The 21,060-nt window shown below is 52.4% G+C and overlaps 1 protein-coding gene across 1 annotated transcript in view; it reads right to left on the reverse strand.

The window, feature by feature from the left end:
- Nucleotides 1-213: 213 nt before the first annotated feature.
- The window catches only part of LOC107117359 (voltage-dependent L-type calcium channel subunit alpha-1F-like), a 140,721-nt gene continuing 119,874 nt past the window's right edge, over nucleotides 214-21,060 (reverse strand). The window contains 11 exon segments of the mRNA XM_015419459.1: nucleotides 214-304; nucleotides 386-522; nucleotides 2,045-2,168; nucleotides 2,220-2,290; nucleotides 5,543-5,655; nucleotides 8,988-9,151; nucleotides 11,076-11,216; nucleotides 11,332-11,567; nucleotides 18,539-18,664; nucleotides 18,841-18,971; nucleotides 20,528-20,629. Of these exon segments, the coding sequence (XP_015274945.1) occupies nucleotides 214-304; nucleotides 386-522; nucleotides 2,045-2,168; nucleotides 2,220-2,290; nucleotides 5,543-5,655; nucleotides 8,988-9,151; nucleotides 11,076-11,216; nucleotides 11,332-11,567; nucleotides 18,539-18,664; nucleotides 18,841-18,971; nucleotides 20,528-20,629 (1,436 nt within the window).

A 21,060-nucleotide genomic window follows, 5' to 3' on the forward strand; every position in this document is an offset into this window, starting at 1 on the left:
GCTCTCCAGGGGCTCCAGCAGAGGTCTTTCTCATCACCTCTTGCCTGGTCCTTTTTAACTGGAGATGCCGGGGATTGAACCTGGGACCTTCTGCATGCCAGGCAGAAGCTCTCACCCCTGAGCCAGGGTCCTTTGGGCCCAAAGGCTTCAGAGTTGTCGGTGTCTCTCTGAAATGATGGTCCCTCTGTGCCCCACCAGAGGGGCACTTTGAGGTCAAAAAGAGGTGACGCAGGCCATCTCATCACCCAAGTCCTCTTCCTCGCGGGAGCGGTAGGGCTCCTCATCGCTGTAAACGGGGCCGAGGCTTCCAACCCCGCTGTGCTCCCCGTCGCTGCTGTACAGGACGTGGCCGCCCCCGCGGGGGCTGCTTTCACCACTGGGGAGCTTGCGGCTTAGGAGGTCCGTGGCGGCGCTCTCCATCTCGTCGATGGTCATGTGGCAAGCATCGGCGATCTCCCGCTTGGCGAAGGCCACGAACTTTGGGTCCCGGGCGTAGAGGCCCAAGCCTTCGGAGATGAGCACCTGGGAGGAAAAGAAAGAGGGGAGCTATGCAGAGCTGGTTCATTGTTGCAAGAGTTGTTTGTTTCAGAGGAAGCTTCGTGGCCTAAAGTCCAAATTCACAAGTCATGTTGTAAGTCAGTCTGTGCTGAGTGATGGCTCAGATTTCTCAGACAAAGAGCTACCTGCTAGCCCTGAGCTGGTAATTGAACAGCCAGCTGCAGCTGGCTCCGAGCCGGAAGGAGAATGGTGAGAGGTCAGGTTACCAGCTGATCAGGAGTCACAGCCTACAGCTGAAACCGAGCCAACACCATGTAGCTCTGAAGCAGTAAACAAGTCTTCAGCAGCCACTCCCAGCCCACCTAGCTCACCCACACCCTTGCAGTTCAGACACTGTCAGAGGCACTTAGAACTGCAAGAAAGGAGAAGTGCGAGACTTCTGGCCCGTCATCAGCTGTCAACTGAAGAGACAAATGAATAGTTTTGGGATGACTGGCGAGGAATTGGCTGGGAGTTCAGCCCGTTAAGACTTGGCTATAAATTCAACCAGGAGAAGCAGCAGTTTGTGGACGCAATGAGTACACTTTGCTACTGAGCCACCAACCTTGCTGCTACTGGACCCGACAACCGGCTTTTCTGGAACCCCTGATCTCGGACTGGACTTGGACTTGCTGCCTGGAACCCCTTGACCCTTGACTGGACTTCCGTAAACCTGCTCTCTGGAACCCCTGACTTTTGGACTGGACTTTGGTTCCTCTCTCCAACCTTGTCTGTGACCTGCCCTGCTGGGCCCCAACCCGCGCCTCCTGGGGAAGCTACATCAGTACAAGCCATGGAAAACCAGAAACAGAAGCCAGAGGCATTTACAGTGGCAAATTCCTCCATGGGGGTTTCCCCATCCTTGGTAGGCACCAGGAAAGGTGTTGATGGGCACCATGGTGCCCGTGGGCACCATGTTGGGGACCCCTGCCCTAAAGGCAGGAAGGATACAAGAGAGTCAAGTGGAGGGAATGCAGATTCTTGATCCTCAATAAGGTTTTCATCCCACCCACTCCCAACATCCCCACCGGCAAGAAGAAGAAGAAGAAGAAGAAGAAGAAGAAGAAGAAGAAGAAGAGGAGGAGGAGGAGGAGGAGGAGGAGGAGGAGGAGGAGGAGGTGGACCGCCGCGTATATATTGAGGAGGAGGAGGAGGAGGAGGAGGAGGAGGAGATCGGATTTATACCCCGCCCTTCACTTGGGAGTCTCAGAGCGGCTGACAAACTCCTTCCCCTTCCCCTTCCCCTTCCCACAACAGACACCCTGTGAGGTGGGTGGGGCTGAGAGAGCTCTTGACAGAAACTGCTCTTTTTCAAGGACAGCTGTGCCAGAGCTTGTGACTGACCCAAGGTCACATCAGCAGGTGCAAGTGGGGGAGTGGGGAATCAAACCCGGTTCTCCCAGATTAGAGTCCGCACACTTAACCACTACACCAAACTGGCTCTCAAAGCGGCACGGCACGGTCTCAGCTGAGGCTGTGGGCTTGCACACTGCTGGCCTCCACTCACCGCTTCCACCAGGCTGTCAGCACTGCCCCGCTTGTCGTTGTAGCCGTGCTTGAGCGGGCCGGGCACGTGGAGTTGGCCGTAGGTGCGGTAGGGCAGCTCCTGGTCTTCCATGTACCAGCGGGCCCTCGACATGGGCGGGAGGCTGCTGCTGTTCTGCTCCCAGTCGTGGCTCGGCGAGCTGTCCTCCTCCACCAGGATCAGCGGGGCGTAGAACAGCCGGCTCCGCTTGGGGGGCGTTGCCCACGACTTTGAGGAGGCCGTCGAGGAGTGGCTGCTGGTGTGCCACGCGTCGTAGCTGCCGTAGGCCTGGAGTGGAGGAGAGAGAGAGAGCCGGTGAAGAGTGGCTTGGTGGGACGCCCTTGGCAGCAGAGTCACGGGTCACACACGCAACACGCCGGACTCTTCCACCGTGTGGAAGAGCCCGAGCCAGCAGGGGTAGGTGACGACACCATAAAAAAATCAAGCGACGTATGATCTCAGGAGTCAGAAGGACTGCCCTGAGTCGATCGTTTCCGAGGGTAGCCAGGTTGGTCTACAGAAGAACAGCTGGATTCATGTCCAGCTGCACTTTAGAGACCAACGGGATTTTCGGGGTATGAGTTTTTGAGAGTCAACGCTCTGGTATCTGACGAAGGGAGCACAGACGCTCGAAACCCTTATACCCTGGAAAGCTTGTTGCTCTCGCTGGAAATCTTGTTGATCTTTCAGGTGCTACCGGAATCAGATCTTGCTCTTCTATGGCAGGCCAGCATGGCTACCTACCGGAAAACCATCTTCTAATTGAGGAAAACCTCAGAAGAAGAAGGGGTTGGATTTATACATCACCTTTCACTACCCGAAGGAGTCTCAGAGCGGCTTACAATCTCCTCCCCCTCCCCACAACAGACACCCTGTGAGGTAGGCGGGGCTGAGAGAGCTCTTTCAAGGACTGCTCATGAGAGAAACAGCTCAGAGAGAACTTGTGACTGACCCAAGGTCACACCAGCAGCTGCATGTAGAGGAATGGGGAATCAAGCCCGGTTCTCCCAGATTAGAGCCCGCGCTCCTAACTACTACACCAAGCTGGCTCAGAAGCTCCTCACGGTCTGGAAACGATTGACGTGCTATCTCCGGGGCTGGAGCTTCTACAGAGAGACGTATGGCTCGCTACGTTTTGGAGAGTAGCTGTGCTGCTCTGCAGTAGGACAGATAGAGATGAGTAAAAAGGGTAAAGGCTTCCCTTGCTCAAAAGCCAGTCGAATCTGACTCTAGGGGGTGGTGCTCATCTCTGTTTCCAAGCCGAAGAGCCAGCGCTGTCCGGAGACTTCTCCGTGGTCATGTGGCCGGCATGACTCAACACCGAGGTGCACGGAACGCTGTTACCTTCCCACCGAAGCGGTACCTATTTATCTACTTGCAATTTCTTGCTTTCGAACTGCTAGGTTGGCAGGGGAACTGCTAGAGAGGGGAGCCCACTCTGTCACGCGGCACTCGGGTGTCGAACGGCCGAACTACAGACCTTCCAGTCTGCAGCTCAGCATCTTAACCTCTGAGCCACCGTGGCTCCTTAGATATGAGTACAGTAGCACTTTAGAGACCAATAAGATTTTGGGGGTATAAGATTTCAAGATTCAACTATTCAAATCTTGTTGGTCTCAACTATTCAAATCTCATATCTAGCTACTCTCCAAAACTTAGCGAGATTTTTGGGGTATAAGATTTCGAGATTCAACGATCCAGTATCTGACGAAGGGAGTGCTGGTTCTTGATATCTTATACCCCGAAAATCTTGTTGGCCCCAAAGGTGCTACCGGACTCATATCTAGCTACCCGAGTACAGAATTTTAGGCTCGACGGCCTGGCCTGATATCAGCCAGCTTCATATGTTCACGTGTGGTCTGTGGAGCAGCCGTGCAACGGCCTGGTGGCGTGGACAGTTCTGTTTGTTCCTCGAGCTGCAAAGGCCAGGCAGCCGCCTGATTCAGCAAACTCAGCAGGCCAGGGGCACGGCCGAGACGAGGTACGGCCAGAAAAAAAACAACGGCACGGTACGTCCCTTTCACAGTGACGCAGCAGCGAGGAAACACACTGTTCTGCAGAGTCAGCTCACAAGAGGGGAGGTGTTTGACTGGAAAGGGGGCGCTGGAAAATGGGCCATTCTGTGCTCTGACTTCAGCCGGCCTGCTGAGACGAACAGAGGTTTTCAGAGTCACGACACATCAAAGTCCGGGGCTCTGAATCGGAGTTCAGCGGCTGACTGCAGCCCTAGGCTACGTGAAGCAGCAACAGGACAGTGTCTCGGAGCATGGGCAGTGTGCCTTTCCCACAAGGCTGGGGAACCACAGCCAGCCTCTGCTGATCTGGGGCACAGAGCATGGCTTTCGGACAGGCACTGACGGGTCCCTTTCTCATAGAATCATAGAGTCGGGAGGGACCTCCGGAGTCCTCTAGTCCAACCCCCTGCACAAGGCAGGGAATTCACAAATACCTTCATCTACCACACCCTCAGTGACCCCCTGTTCCTTGCCCAGAAGATGACAAGAAACCTCCAGGATCCCTGGCCAAACTGGCCTGGAGAAATATTGCTTCCTGACCCCAAAGTGGCGATCGGCATTTCCCTGGGCGTGTAAGAAAGGGCCACGGAGAACTAAGCCCTGAGGCAACCCTCCCTGCCCTCCCTCTCACGATCTGCCCAAGTTCACAGAATCCGCATGGCTGCCAGACAGCCATCTTGCCTCTGCTTAAAAACCTCCAAAAGAGGAGAGCCCACCACCTCCCAAGGAAGAAGAAGAAGAGATTGGATTTATACCCCGCCCTTCACTACCCAAAGGAGCCTCAGAGCGGCTGACAAACTCCTTTCCCTTCCCCTCCCCACCACAGACACCCTGTGAGGCGGGTGGGCCTGAGAGAGCTCTTGACAGAAACGACTCTTTTTCAAGGACAGCTCTGACAGAACTATGGCTTGCCCAAGGTCATCCAGCAGCTGCAAGTGGAGGAGTGGGGGGATCAAACCCAGTTCTCCCAGATTAGAGTCCGCGCTCCTCACCACCACACCAAACTGGCTTTCGATATTTGGTACCAATTGGAAAGAAAAGAAGGGAAGAGATTGGATTTATACCCCGCCCTTCACTACCCAAAGGAGCCTCAGAGCGGCTGACAAACTCCTTTCCCTTCCCCTCCCCACCACAGACACCCTGTGAGGCAGGTGGGGCTAAGAGAGCTCTGACAGAAACTGCTCTTTTTCAAGGACAGCTCTGACAGAACTATGGCTTGCCCAAGGTCATCCAGCAGGTGCAAGTGGAGGAGTGGGGAATGAAACCCGGCTCTCCCAGATTAGAGTCCGCGCACTTCACCACGACGCCAAACCGGCCCGTTCCACTGTGGAATCGCTGTGTCGGCCAGTTCTCCCTCGTGTTTAGCCAAACGCTCTTCGGATTTAATTTCAACCCGTTGGTTCTGGCCCGACCTTTTAGGATTCCATGGGAGACCTGTCGGCGCACACACCTGCTCGCGGGTTACCTGCGGGCGTGCTCTGCAGGGGGGCGCGTTCTGGTGATAGGTGCCTGGGATGGGGATGTCATCACAGCTGCCCTGGCGCTGCAGACACTGGATGCTGAAGGTCGGCTTGCGGCCTGTCGAGGCGGGGGAGGAGGGAAAGAAGCGAGAGAGAAGCCGTGAGAGGCCGGGGACGTGGCCGGCAGACAGGGGCGGATGAAGGCTCACGGGTGCCCTTGGCACGGACCAATCTCGGTGCCCCCCCCCTTTCCACACGGACCCCCCGTCCATTGTAGTGGTTGGCCTGTCTGACCAGATAGACAACGCAGGTTGCAGCAATACAAAAACTTATTCATAGGATAACACAATAGGCTGTACGAACGGAGCTTTCCACCCTTTCCCCAACTTTGCGGTGCCCCCTTTGGCCCTGGTGCCCTGAGCACGTGCCCGGTCTGCTTCATGGTGAATCTGCCCCTGCCGGCACGCTCTGCTCCCCCAAAGCCACCGATCTTCGGTTTGCCATTCGCATCCGCCCGCCTTCTCCCTCGGTGTTTCTTAAATGTTCTGAACTTGGGATCCTGCGTCTAAATTTACGCTCCTCCCGCCCCAGCCCACCACCGACCATCTGTTCCGCAGGTGAGGATGCAGCGACAGTTAAGCACAATGGTGCGTGAGTGCCGACTGCGGGGGCATGCCGGATTTAGGGCATACTGCGGCTTCTGCTTTGGGGGGGGGGAAGGAGTGTGAGAGTGTGGGGGAGGAGAGGGGATCCTCCAGAGCCCCCACCCACCCACCCCGAGCAGCTGAGTCCTCTCACCCTTGCTTCTCCTGTCTGCTCGTGAGACATTTGGGCTTGCAGCCAGTGTCCCCTCTAAGCCGAGTTAGTGTGAACCAGCTCACAGTTTTTTAGCCTCCGGCTCACAGATTGTTGTCTTCGCTCAGGGAGGGGTGGCTCCAGAGCGAACTAATTTCATAGAATCATAGAATGTAGAGTTGGAAGGGAACTTGCAGGTCATCTCGTCCAGCCCCCTGCACTCTGCGGGAGCATAGCCGAAAGACAGCCCCACAACATACCCGATAGATGGCCGTCTAGCCTGCGCTCCGTTAATTTATGCAGGGGCCAAATCGCTCGCTCCCAACTTTAATGCCAGGAGCTCATAGAGCAGGATGTTTGCTCACAAGACTCCACAGCTTAGAGGGAGCCTTGGTTCAGGGGTGGTTTGCCACGGCCTACCTCTGTGGAGCAACCAGGGGTCACTTCCTGCAGGAGCGCACAGGAGCGAAGCTCCGGCAGTAAAGAGCCCAGGGGGGCGGGCACATGCAACAAGCCCCACCCCCTGCTCCCAGCAGCCCTCAGTCAGAGCAAGAAGCAGCCAGGTAAGCTGCAGAGTTCCCCCCGGCCCCAAACAGTCCAGTGGCACCTTTAAGACCAAGTTTTATTCAGGTACAAGCTCTCCCTCCTCTGTGAGGCCAGATCTGCCTGTGTGTCTCCCCCCACCCCCAATAGCTAGCAATCCAAAACAGTCCAGTGGAGCCTGAGCGGTGGGTGTTGCCTTCTGACACACATCCGGTGACGTCAGGGGGTGTGGCCTATGCAAATAAATTATGCTAATGAGTTATGCTAATGAGCTCCTGCACCTCTTTTTCTACGAAATGACCTCTGCGGAGCAACCCTGGGCTTCCTTGGGCGGGTCTCCAATCCAATTATCCAGGCCAGGGCAGAACCGACTTGGCTTCTGAGATCGGATGAGGTCGGACTAGCTTGGGCCAATCCGGGTCGAGCTGAGAGACGTTCAGAGGGCGGTTCGCCACGGCCTGCCTCTGCGTAGCAACCCTGTGGCCAGTGTTCCCTCTAAGCTGAGTCAGTGTGAGCCAGCTCACCGTTTCTTAGCCTCCGGCTCACACATTTCTGCCTTCGCTCAGGAAGGAGGGGCTCCAGAGCAGACTAATTTATGCAGGGGCCCAATCGCGCACTCACAACTTGAATGCCGGTAGCTCACAGAGCAGGATTTTTGCTCACAGGACCCCACAGCTTAGAGGGAGCATCGGCTTGCACAGCTGGTGACCCTCCAAGTGGGACCCAAAAGCAGCCTGGGAGGGACGTCTGAAGCCCTCCTCCCCCTTCGGTAGTGCCCAGAAGCCTCTAGAGCTACGGCCGGCGAATCCCCTCCCGGAACCCGTGACTGCGAGTCGGGAGGGAGCCTGTAAGCTATATCACAGTTACTGTGAGGATAACATGCGGGTCGGGGTGGAAGGACAGAGGTTACCCGGAGCTTCTTGAAGGAAGAACCGGGTGAGAATTTAATAACTCGTTCTGCATTCTACAGCCCTGACCTGGACGGCCCAGGCTAGCCTGATCTCATCAGATCTCGGAAGCTAAGCAGGGTTGGTCCTGGTTAGTCCTTGGATGGGAGACCGCCAAGGAAGCCCAGGGTCGCTATGCAGAGGCAGGAAATGGCAAACCCAGCTCTGTCCGTCTCTTGTCTTGACCTGGATGGCCCAGGCGAGCCCAATCTTGTCAGATCTGAGAAGCTAAGCAGGGTCGGCCCTGGTTAGTACTTGGATGGGAGACTGCCAGGGAAACCCAGGGTCGCTATGCAGAGGCAGGCAAGGGCAAGCCACCCCTGTTCATCTCTTGCCCTGACCTGGATGGCCCCGGCTAGCCTGATCTCATCAGATCTCAGAAGCTAAGCAGGGTCGGCCCTGGTGAGCCCTTGGATGGGAGACCACTCAGGAAGCCCAGGGTCGCTATGCAGAGGCAGGAAATGGCAAACCACCCCCGAATGTCTCTTGCCTTGAAAACCCTACCAGGGTCACCTTAAGTTGGCTGTGAGCTTGTGTCACTTTCCACCCCCACGCACCATATATCCTACATGCAAGGCTAGCTTTGTGTGTGTGTGTGTGTGTGTGTGTGTTAGTGATGGCGCCACCTGTGGCATGAAGTGGTACAGTCCGGGGAAGCTTTCCCATTCTGTCCTGCTGCTTAGACGCATCAGCTTTAACCTGACAGATCCTACCGGTCCCTTCTGCTTTGCCCAGCTAACCAGAAGCCCTGCTGTTCCTGTTGGAAATATGTGTGTTGCAAGGTCTAAATTCAGTCATCATAGGGTTGATGTGTGTTTACCTTGAGTGCCATTGTTTAGCCTGACCTGGAAGGGAACCTGGCACAAAGCCAATGGAAAGGAAGCCCGGGAAACTGAAGCCTATTTACTAACAATCATTGGTTAATGCATTCAGGTGATTCCCTTCTAGGGGTCAAGAAGAAAGGAAGAACCTGCATTACTATCTGTGTCTGTCCGTTGTTGCATGTAGTCTTAAGTGTCTGTTGTTTTGTAGGTTTCCTGCGTACCCTTCCCTTTAGAAATAGAGCTTTTTACATAGAAAGAAAATGCCTCCTCTCCAGTGAACAAAGATCCATTGCAAGCTCTGAATATCTAACTATTTTCACCAATTTTTCAACTGTTCCAACCTGTAGGGGTGGCGGGCAGGAGGCGCCTGCGCTTGGTTTGCCTGCTCTCCGGAAGTCCATTGGCGAGTCTGCTGTTAGCATGCCGGGAGGGGAGGGGCAACGATCCGCCATAGCCGTTGTCCCAGCGACGGTTGTGGGGCCGAGGGTTGTTCAGGCTGGGCTGCCTGCATGGGAGAGAGACACCGCTGGGCGAGTCAGCGAATGACAGTCCTGGAAACAAATCCCCGCGGCCTGAATGTGGTCGCCTTGATCCTTTTGCCCCCATGCGTACGTGATTATTTGTTTTATATTCCACCCTCCTACTTTAAAGGCACTCAGGGCGACTGACGTAAAACACTAAATAAGGAACAGGAATCGATTCAATGAAAGATAACAAAAATGTCTGACCTTTAAAGCCCTATAAGGTTTGGGACCAACATACCTGAAGGATTACGTACTCCCTTATGAACCCACCTGACAATTACGGTCATCTTCAGAAGAAGCAGAAGAGAGAGTCCAACTCCCTGCACAATGCAGGAAATTCACAAATATCTCACACCCACAGTGACCACTCACTGTTCCACGCCCAGAAGATGACAAGAAACCTCCAGGATCCCTGGCCAAACTGGCCTGGAGGAAAATGGCTTCCTGACCAGTGTTCCCTCTAAGCTGAGCTAGTGTGAGCTGGCTCACAGTTTTCTAGCCTCCAGCTCACACATTTTTGTCTGAGCTCAGGAAGGATGGCTCCAGAGCAAACTAAATTTATGCAGTAGCCAAATCGCTCGCTCACCACTTTAATGCCGGTAGCTCAAAAGGTAGGATTTTTGCTCACAAAACTCCACAGCTTAGAGGGAGCATTGTTCCTGACTCCAAAGTGGCGATCAGCATTTCCATGGACGCGTTAAGGAAGGGCCATGAGAACTAAGCGCTGAGGCCACCCTTCCTGCCCTCCTGATCTGCCTAATTTCACAGAATCAGCATTGCTGTCCGATGGCCATCGAGCCTCTGCTTGAAAACCTCCAGGGAAGGAGAGCCCGCCACCTCCCGAGGAAGCCTGATCCACTGAGAAACCCCTCTAACTGTCAGGAAGTTCTTCCTAATGCTTAACCGAAAACTCTTTTCATTTAATTTCAATCCATCAACCCTGGTCTGACCTTCCGGGACAACAGCAAACAATTCCGCTCCGTCCTCTACACGACAGCCCTTCAGATACTTGGAAGATGGATAATGTATCGTATCAGTTTCAACCTGACAGCACATAGGGACATAACTCGCATATTGGACCGGTGTCGAAAGCTGGTCTACCCTACAGCACGGACACCCTTGTCAAAGGACTGTCAAAAATTGCCAATGCATCAAGTGGTTAATCATATGAGAGCTATAAGGTACAAATAAATATAAAGTTACGCATCGTTGGTACTGGTCGCCAGATAGGATAGCAAAATGCACCCCATCGGTAAATAAGGATTGTTGGGAATGTAAAACAAATGTTGGAATATTCTTTCATATGTGGTGGCGGTGTAGTAGGATTAAAAAATACTGGAAAATGGTGCCGAAGATAATAGTCGAAATAATGAATAGAAATATAGAATTGACACCGGAAATAGCGCTATTAAATATTTTACCGGAAGGTTATAAATTAAATGACAAATACCTGATAATTCATATTCTAACTTCCGCCAGGATAATGTTAGCCAAATACTGGAAACAAAATGTACTGCCCACTAAAAATGAGGTAGTTAACGAAATATTAGAGGTAGCAGAAATGGAGAAACTAAGCTTGATTCTACAAGGAAAAGATGATACTGGTTTTTTTGGGAAAGATGGGCCAGTGTGTATAAATGGCTGACTATGAAAAAGGTAGACAAAAAAATGTAAAAGTTGTAAATAATTGGAATGATATTTTTATGTTTAAAACTGATAAATAAACTTGGGGGGGAGAAGGCAACACCCATCGCTCAGGCTCCACTGGACCGTTTTGGATTGCTAGCTATTGGGGGGGGGGGGAAGGGGAGTTTCCAATCAGCAATAATCGCGCCTCGGATTAACCTCATTGGCTACGATACTGCCACGGTGCAAAGCTGCCTTGTCAAAGGACCGGGTTCTTACCTGTCATGGGAGGCCAGGCTCTCAGAGTCCTCCTCCCGACTATAGTATCCTTGCTCGGCTGAGGTGTCCTCCCCATAATCCTCCGAATGCGTGGCTTCTTCTTGCGCTGTCGGGGGGTTGCCGCTGCCATCGGAGCTACGTCTGGAGAGACCCACGTGGCCGTAAGGGACCCTGAGATCCTGGCTTCTGCCCTCACCATCCAACCGCACCCCTCCCGGCCCCGCACTCGCTGCCCTTCCCTCCCCGCGGCCCGCACCTGCTCATCCGGCGCCGGGTGGGGAGGGTGGGCAGCTCGGCGGGTTCGTCGTTGCCGCTGGCGTTTTCCTCATATGGGGTCGGCCCGTTGGTGACGTGGGAAAGGCTGGCGCTGGAGGGGTTGCGAGAGCCCACGAGGCCGTTGGCCAGAGTCTTGTTCTCCTGGTCTGGCGACGTTGCGGTCGCTGAGGCCTGGTGGTCACGCTCGGGAGCGCTGCTGTACAGTGCTTCAGAGCTCTGTGGAAGGAGAGGAAGCAGATGTGGCTCTCCAGATGTGGTCCTCTTTTTTATATATATATAATTTTTATTGTTTTTTATACTACACACTACATAGAAACAAAGGGTGGGTACACACTAACCAACTACAGGTGATAGGACAGCATTACTAAAAGAAAGGCTAACAGGAGTTATATATATTGCTGGTAATAAACGCTTATTCAAGTTTCTCATGTTAAGTCATACGTGAGTGAAGCTTCTTTTCAGTTTATAACAGTAAGTAAAGGCTTAAAGTATAAGTATTTGCTCTAAGCAAGTAAGCAAGATAATTATCCCTTCAAGTGCTTATATCTCAGTTACATTCTCTTCTTGTTTCTTCTTCCCTTCTTTTTATCTTTATCAAAGTCAGTTTTGCCTTTGGGTAATTTGGGTGCAGATTCTCCCAATTCTGCTGAGGAATCTTCTTCAGATGAACTGGTTGTATCTGATTCTGAACTCCTCGAGCCACGCAAGCTGCATTCTCCTTCTTCTTGATGACTCTTCTTCTGCTGATATTTCCTTTGGTAGTCCTTGAACTTTCTCCAAAAATCGTTTTGCTTTATCAGATGTGGTCCTCTCCAGGGGATTTCGGTGGCACTGCCAGCACCGAAGGGACCGACTGGTGTTGGCGTGAGCGACTGGACACGGGGAGGGGGCACTACATCACTCTCAGGGTGTACAGAAGTTATCTCCTTGAACGGGATGCCGCTCTTTGTCTTAACCTGGGAGCTGCCCTCTGACCAGTGTTCCCTCTAAGCTGAGTTAGTGTGAGCTAGCTCACAGTTTTTTAGCCTCTGGCTCACAGATTTTTGTCTTAGCTCAGGAAGGATGGCTCCAGAGCAAACGTAATTTATGCAGTAGAATTTTTGCTCACAAGACTCTACAGCTTAGAGGGACCATTGCCTCTGACTCCCCCTCCTCACACTCTCTTTTTGTCCTCTCCCTCCTCCACACATGGCCTTTCATTGTCCCCCTCCCTTTCCGCACATGGCCTTCCATGGAGACGCATGTCTCTGCAGGTCTCTCCTGTAGAGAAAATGCCCTCATACTCTCTCACACAGTGCTGGACAAGCTGGCCGTTTGTGATAGGGAACGTACTCTTTAGATTAGGCTTCTTTTCTCTTCCTTTGACTGCAACCTGAATGGGAACTGTTTATTTCATTTCATTAAATTTATTTATTTATTTCTTATATTTATAATCCGCCCTCCCCGCAAGCGGGCTCAGGGCGGCTCACACCGCCTGGCTCAATGCCAGATTCATATATAACACATTTAAACTTAAAACACTGTTAAAACATTTAAAAACATTTAAGCAATCAACAATCGAATAAAATGTAGTCTGTAGTTGTTCACCAAGATGGCATAGCATATCATGTAGCTCCACAGCTACTGGCTCCCAGCGGTTTGACTCTACCTCAGTACAGCCAGTCTCTACCCCAGATATTAATGGTGGCTGTTGGTGGTAATGAGGGCGGCTCCAAGTTAAAAGCCTGGTGGAAGAGCTCTGTCTTGCAGGCCCTGCGGAACTGCATAAGATCCCGCAGGGCCCTGATCTCTTCTGGGAGCTCATTCCACCAGTAAGGAGCCGCCACTGAGAAGGCCCTGGCTCTAGTGGCCGCGAGCCTGGCCTCCCTGGGGCCTGGAATGACCAGTCGATGTTGCGTCCCCGACCACAGTGCTCACTGGGGTATATATGGGGAAAGGCGGTGCCTCGGGTATGCCGGACCCTGGCCATATAGGGCTTTAAAGGTAAGTACCAGCACCTTGAAGCTAATCTGGTATGCTATTGGCAGCCAGTGCAAGGCCTTCAGCACCGGCTGGATGTGCTCCCATCTAGGGAGACACATCAACAGCCTGGCCGTGGCGTTCTGCACTAGCTGCAGCCTCCGGATTTGCACCAAGGGCAGCCCCATGTAGAGAGCGTTACATTAGTCTAGCCTCGAGGTGACCGGCGCATGGATCACTGTAGCCAGGTCGGCGCGATCGAGGAAGGGAGCCAACTGCCGGACCAGCCGCAGATGGTAGAAGGCCGACCTAGCAGTGGCTGCTACCTGGGCCTACATTGCCAAGGATTCCAGAAGCACTCCCAGACTCCTAACCACCGGCGCAGGCACCAATGGCACCCCATCGAAGGCCGGGAGCGGGAGCCCCAACCCTGAACTGCCCCGACTCAGGCACAGGACCTCCGTCTTCGCCGGGTTCAGCTTCAGCTGACTCAGCCTAAGCCAATCAGCCATGGCGTGCAATTCCCGGTCCAGGTCTTTTTATGAACCGCCCACCCTGCAAGGTGGCTCTGGCCGATTTACAGCCATTGTAAAACTATTCAAAATACAGTCAGTAGATATATAATTTAAAACCGATCCAGATAGCGGTATAACAGCCCTCCCCCTTACCGGCCACACCGCTGTCCCGCACGGCAGGGTGGGGGGGAGGGTACGTGGTGGGGGGCATAGAAATGATTTTAATGAAATAAACTGGATCTACTTGAATAGATGTAAATTTTATCTTTTTCCCCCCTCGGTATACTTCTTGGGAGATTTATTTACAATTCTGTGACTGGGCAAAACTCTGCTATATTAACCAAATATCCCAATAACTGGCCCAAATTGCTCCATAGAATCTGTCTCCCCTGCAGTCTGATAATCCTCATCTGTGGGCCAAACTAACATAAGGACATAAGAGAAGCCAGTGCTGGATCAGGCCAAGGGCCCATCCAGTCCAACCCTCTGTGTCACACAGTGGCCAAAAAATACCAGGTGCCCTCAGGAGGTCCAGCAGTGGGGCCAGGACATTAGAAGCCCTCCCACTGTTGCCCCCCCCCCCAGGCACCAAGAAGACAGAGCATCCCTTGCCCCAGAGTTCCTAACTATACCTAGTGGCTAATAGCCACTGATGGACCTCTGCTCCAGATGTTTATCCAATTCCCTCTTGAAGCTGTCCATGCTCCTGCGGCAGTCAATTCCATGTGTTAATCACTCTTTGGGCGAAGGAGGACTTCCCTTTTATCCGTTCTTATCCCTAACCCTATCTCTACCTTGTGGCTCATAGCCACTGATGGACCTCTGCTCCATATGCTTATCCAATTCCCTCTTATAAGAACATAAGAGAAGCCAATGTTGGATCAGGCCAAAGGCCCATCCAGTCCAACACTCTGTCACACAGTGGCCAAAAATACCAGGTGCCATCAGGAGGTCCACCAGTGGGGCCAGGACACTAGGAGCCCTCCCACTGTTGCGCCCCACCCCAAGCACCAAGAATACAGAGCATCCCAGTCACAAGTTCTCTCGGAGCTGTTCCCTCAAGGGCAGTCCTCGAGGGTGTCTGTTGTGGGGACCGGAAGGGAAAGGGGATTGCAGCCACTCTGAGACTCCTTCGGGTTGTGAAGGGTAGAGAATAAATCCAGTCTCCTCCTCCTCCTCCTCCTCCTCCTCCTCCTCCTCCTTCGGTGTATTCAAGAGTGTATTCCACAGCATAGGGCCACAACTGAGGAGGTCCTTCCCCTGGTGACAGCTAATCAAGCCATCCTGGGGCCAGGCACCTACAAGAGGCCCCTAGAGTCTAGGGGTGTCAAACATGCGGCCCGGGGGCCGGGTCAGGCCCCCGGAGGGCTTCCATCAGGCCCACAGTGGAACTGGCCATCTCCCGCTTCCAGTTCTGCTGCTGCTGCTGCATCGTAGCTTGCTTCGCCAGGCTCTCTTAATCGCTCAGCCATTTCATGTTTTCACCTGGGTCCTAGACTCAGAACTCTGAGCACGAGATTTCTTTGGTGAATGTCCATAAATCAAAAGTAGGTTTGCAGCGTACCAAACTAATGTTTTAAGCATGTATTTATTTTAAGTAAAAAAAAACCCTTTGTGTTTGTGTCCTTTATGAAGTTTATATCTCTGCTACCTGGCATTACATTTTATGACGCACATGGCTCGGCCCAACAAGGTCTCATTTATGTCAGATCTGGCCATTGTAACAAATGAGTTTGACACCCCCTGCCCTAGACAATGACCTAAAGGGAGCACGGGGGGTTGTAACGGGAGAGGCAGTCCCGTAGGTATGAGGGTCCCAGACCGTTAAGGGCTTTAAAGGTTAATGCCGACACCTTGAATTGGATCTGGAGACTAACTGGTAGCTGGTGAAGCCAGTTTGGTGTAGTGGTGAAGTGCGCGGACTCTAATCTGGGAGAACCGGGTTTGATCCCCCACTCCTCCACTTGCAGCTGCTGGATGACCTTGGGCCAGTTACAAGTTCTCTCAGAGCTGTTCTCTCAAGAGCAGTTCTGGAAAGAGCTCTCTCAGCCCCACCTACCTCACAGGGTGTCTGTGGTGGGGAGGGGGAGGGAAAGGAGTTTGTAAGCTGCTCTGAGACTCCGAGTGAAGGGCGGGGTATGAATCCCATCTCTTCTTCTTCTTCTTCTTCTTCTTCTTCTTCTTCTTCTTCTTCTTCTTCTTCTTCTTCTTCTTCTTCTTCTTCTTCTTCTTCTTCTTCTTCTTCTTCTTCTTCCACAGAATTGGAGCAATATGAAGTCAGAAGCACATTTAGGATCTTCAGACCGTTCCCCCCCCCCAGTATCTCGCAACCAGCCTCACAGTCTCTGAGCCTTGACAACACGAAAGAACATATTGCCTCTGCATCTGCTCCCTCAGCAGCTCACTAGCAGCCCTCTCCATTTTGAGCAAGGAGCAGCAGGGAGGGAGAAACAGAGAGGGAACTGGCAAGCAGCAACCTTTCAGATTTGCATTTTGTTCTATGTTGCCTGAGAAGCAGGTTTAAGGAACATATTAAAAAAAACCAGGGTTTGCCTGGCTTGAAAACAACACACGACCTTCCAATTTCTATGCAAAAGCACGCTTAAAACCCCCCCAAAACACTGTGGTTTGTTAGATACATTTTGCAGCTCCGCCACTATCTCTTAGAATAGAATATTGTTCTGACACTTCATGTACATTATTTGGCATCAGTCAGTTTGAACCAATGACAGCGACAAGCTCAATCAAGATCGTCTCGGAGGGAGGCAGCCGTGCTGGTCTGCGGCAGAAGAGCTGGATTCGAGTCCAGTCGCACCTTAAAGACTGACAAGGTTTCCGGTGTGTCAGCTCCCAGGATCAGCTGACAAAGGTCCTTTCCGCACTATTATCTCAAGGTATTTTTAAATTCTACACTACATTCGAGTTCACCCGTGTAATTGTCTCGGGGTATTTTTTTGTTTCCACATTACATTGAGGTCACCCCGGTTTTGCCCCACACTTGTCCCGGGATAACGGATGCTGTTAGATGGTCCTTTCCGCACTAGACCTTAAATCCTGGTTCAACCCTGTCCTTCAACTTACATTCTACACTATACTCGAGTTCACCCCTGTAATGATCTCGGGGTATTTTTGCATTCTACACTACACTCGAGTCCACCCCTGTAATTATCTCAGGGGATTTTTACATTCTACACTATACTCGAGTTCACCCCGTAATTATCTCGGGGGATTTTTTTGTTTCCACATTACATTGAGGTCACCCCGGTTTTGCCCCACACTTGTCCCGGGATAACGGATGCTGTTAGATGGTCCTTTCCGCACTAGACCTTAAATCCTGGTTCAACCCTGTCCTTCAACTTACATTCTACACTATACTCGAGTTCACCCCGTAATTATCTCGGGGGATTTTTTTGTTTCCACATTACATTGAGGTCACCCCGGTTTTGCCCCACACTTGTCCCGGGATAACGGATGCTGTTAGATGGTCCTTTCCGCACTAGACCTTAAATCCTGGTTCAACCCTGTCCTTCAACTTACATTCTACACTATACTCGAGTTCACCCCGTAATTATCTCGGGGGATTTTTTTGTTTCCACATTACATTGAGGTCACCCCGGTTTTGCCCCACACTTGTCCCGGGATAACGGATGCTGTTAGATGGTCCTTTCCGCACTAGACCTTAAATCCTGGTTCAACCCTGTCCTTCAACTTACATTCTACACTATACTCGAGTTCACCCCGTAATTATCTCGGGGGATTTTTTTGTTTCCACATTACATTGAGGTCACCCCGGTTTTGCCCCACACTTGTCCCAGGATAAACGGATGCTGTTATAACCAGGGATAAAAGCAAGGTATTGTGTTGCGGGTTGAACTCTGATAAAACCAGGGGTGAGATCCAAGTACGGAAAGGACCAAAGGAAGATTTGACTCTAGAAAGCTGATACCCCCAAAATCTTGTTGGTCTCTAAGGTCCTTTCTGGACTTGGACCTCATCCCTGGTTTTACCAGAGTTCAACTCGCGACACAATACCTTGCGTTTACCCCTGGTTATAACAGCATCTGTTTATCCTGGGACAAGTGTGGGGCCTCAATGTAATGTAGAAGCAAAAAATACCCCAAGATAATTACGGGGGTGAACTCGAGTGTAGTGTAGAATGTAAAAATAACCCCAAGATAATTTCAGAGGTGAACTCGCGTGTAGTGTAGAATGTAAGTTCGGGGACAGGGTTGAACCAGGATTTAAGGTCTAGTGCAGAAAGGACCTAAGTTCAATCACAACAAAGAGAAAAGCAACAGACCGACTGGAAGGTTCTGCCCACCTTCCTCTTGACTTCCTCTGGCGACTGTTGCTCTTTGCTTGCACACGCTGGCCGGCTCAGAATGTCACAGAGTAACTCACACACCTGGCAGGCATTAGCAATCCTCCCCCCCCCACTCCACCTCAGATTTGGTAATCCATTGCACTCTGAATGGGAAGACAATTCATTCACTGAAATTCCGCTGAAGAATGTTTGTGATCCTCTAGCTTGACCCAGCGCCAATGCTGAATAAATGCTCCACCCCCAGTCTCTCCGTGCCCCCCTTCTTAGGAGAAAAAAGAAGAACCAAGTTCCCTTTGCGATCCTAACCCGGATGGCAGGGGGGGAAAGATACAAGAGTTTGACTCAGCGCCGTACAGACTTTGGCCCCAAGAACTAAGAGGAAAACTCACCTTGTAGGTCACGGTCTCCTCTTCGCACACCGTCTCCTCTGCTTCCTCTTCTTCTTCCCCTTCCAGGTCACAGGATATCGCCCGGCGGATTTCAGGCCCCAGGTCTTGTAAAGTTTTCAGCCCAGCCTGCGTTGGGAGAAAGAGGGCAGAGCGACTCCATCAGCCAGCCCGGTATTTATTTATTCATTAGATTTCTATCTGTCCCTCCCGCCGAAGCGGCTCAGGGCGGCTTATTCCCCACCGCTTCCCCCCGTCTCCAGATCAGCTGGGAAGGCCATGCAAAGGTAAGGGAGGGAACACACCTGCAGAGCAGAAGAGTTGCTTGGGGGCCCATCTGGCCCCAGCAGCCCCCTCTCCTTCCGCTTCCGGAACTTCCGGAAGTAATCCTGGATCAGGAACGTGGCGTAGAACTTGCCGACGGTGACCTCCTCCTCTGCCAAGGGAGACGGAAATGGATAATTGGGAGGCACTGTCTGCTTATTCCATTCGTGGTATTGTAAGCCTCGTGGAAGAAGTGTGCTCATTTTTAAAAGGCAAGGAGCAGAGGTCATTTCGGGGGGGATCGCGGGGGATCGCAGTTCCCCCGGGTGAGCTACGGGGGGCGGGGCACATGACGAAGCCCCGCCCCCTGCTTCCGGCCGCCCCGCTTCCGGTCCTCATTCAGCCAGGAGGAGGCAGGAGAAGAGGGAGGGTAAGTTGCTTCCTCCCTGCCTCTCCCCACCCCTGCCTGCCTGGGGCCAGGGAGGGCCTTCGCGGGGCTTCCTCGCACTCCCGCTGGCCTTGCAGGTCCACCGCCGGGCCCCTCATAGGGCTCGGCAGTGGAGCTGCAAGGCTGGCAGCCTAATGTGGCTATTCTTGTCACGGCTAAGTATTTCTCAGCCCTTCGAAAGATGACCTCTGCCTTATGCCCAATTCACTGCTCCCACTTCATTTGAGGACTTCATACAAAGTTGGGGAGGCCCAGCAGATACCTATCAGGCCAAAATGAACTCCAATCTAGTGGCATTTTAAGACTCTTTGTTGATTTTATTTATTTAAATCGTTTCCCACAAAAGAGTCTTGTGGCAAGCAACTATAGCCTGAGCACCCAGGAACACACGTGAAGGTGCCTTGGTCCATCACTGTCAGGACTGTCAGCTCAGACTGGCAGCAGCTCTCCAGGGTCTCCAGCAGAGGTCCTTCACATCACCTCCTGCCTGGTCCTTTTGACTGGAGAGGCCGGGGACTGAACCTGGGACCTTCTGCATGCTAAGCAGAGGCTCTGCCACTGAGCCAGGGTCTCAGGTCAAGGTCTTTCTCATAACCTCCTGCAAGGTTCTTTTGACTAGAGAGGCCGGGTACTGAACCTGGGACCTTCTGCATGCTAAGCAGAGGCTCTGCCACTGAGCCAGGGTCTCAGGTCAAGGTCTTTCTCATCACCTCCTGCCTGGTCCTTTTGACTGGAGAGGCCGGGGACTGAACCTGGGACCTTCTGCATGCTAAGCAGAGGCTCTGCCACTGAGCCAGGGTCTCAGGTCAAGGTCTGTCTCATCACTTCCTGCCTGGTCCTTTTCACTGGAGATGCCGGGGATTGAACCTGGGACCTTCTGCATGCCAAGCAGAGCCTCTGCCACTGTGCCAGGGTCTCAGATCAAGGTCTCTCTTATCACCTCCTGCCTGGTCCTTTTAGCTGGAGATGCTGGGGATTGAACCTGGGACCTTCTGCATGCCAAGCAGAGGCTCTTCCACTGAGCCACAGCGGCCTTTCTACTTTGTGTAACTCAAGATGTATGACAACATAAATAAAACAATAATTATTAAATTATTAAAAGCACTGAAAAGACTGCAATTTTAGAATCTCAGGACGGCCAATAAATAAAAATGACATCAATCAAATGCAGTCCTCAGTAAAACTATCTTCAGCTGCCTCTTGGAGCCTAGACACCCGGGTTCGGTTTCTGTGTCCGGGAAGGGAACGGGGCTCACCCCCTAGGACAAAGAGGCACTGACCTTCTGGTGGGGGTATCACCTCGTTCAGCAGCTTGGGCTTGGTCCGCTTCCAGATCTTTTTGATGACCGTACGGAGCTCCTTATTGGCCACCTCCAGTTCTCCTGTAGGAGAGGGGCGGAAGGGCAAAGAATGAGACCTCTTCAAGGTCATCTTCCAGATGCCTGCGCCAGGGAGCCGCTGCGGGGCCTGACTGGGAGGGGGAAGTGGAAGGGGAGGGTCCAAGTCAAAGTGGAATGAGGCGAAGTCCGGATAATAATCAGGAAGGAGTGAAGACTTCTAGACCAAACAGCTAGGTTCGCAGGAAGGGAGCAAGATGAAGGCTGTTTTTTGGGTGTCGGGGGGGGGGGGGGATAGGAAAAACATGGCAGGAAGATACTGCTCAGGTGTTGATCCCATTTCTGGAAAAAACCTGGCTATGGGGCATATAATAGTCACAGATTTTGGCTTGGTTTGATAGCCGTTGTTCACAGTTACCATTAACCCCTCCGGCCCCTCCCCTTTCCTCCTTGGAAGCCAGCAAAAGTCAGCAGGA

This window comes from Gekko japonicus, unplaced genomic scaffold (genome assembly GCF_001447785.1).
Source record: "Gekko japonicus isolate JY-2015 unplaced genomic scaffold, Gekko_japonicus_V1.1 scaffold617, whole genome shotgun sequence".
Taxonomy (NCBI): domain Eukaryota; kingdom Metazoa; phylum Chordata; class Lepidosauria; order Squamata; family Gekkonidae; genus Gekko; species Gekko japonicus.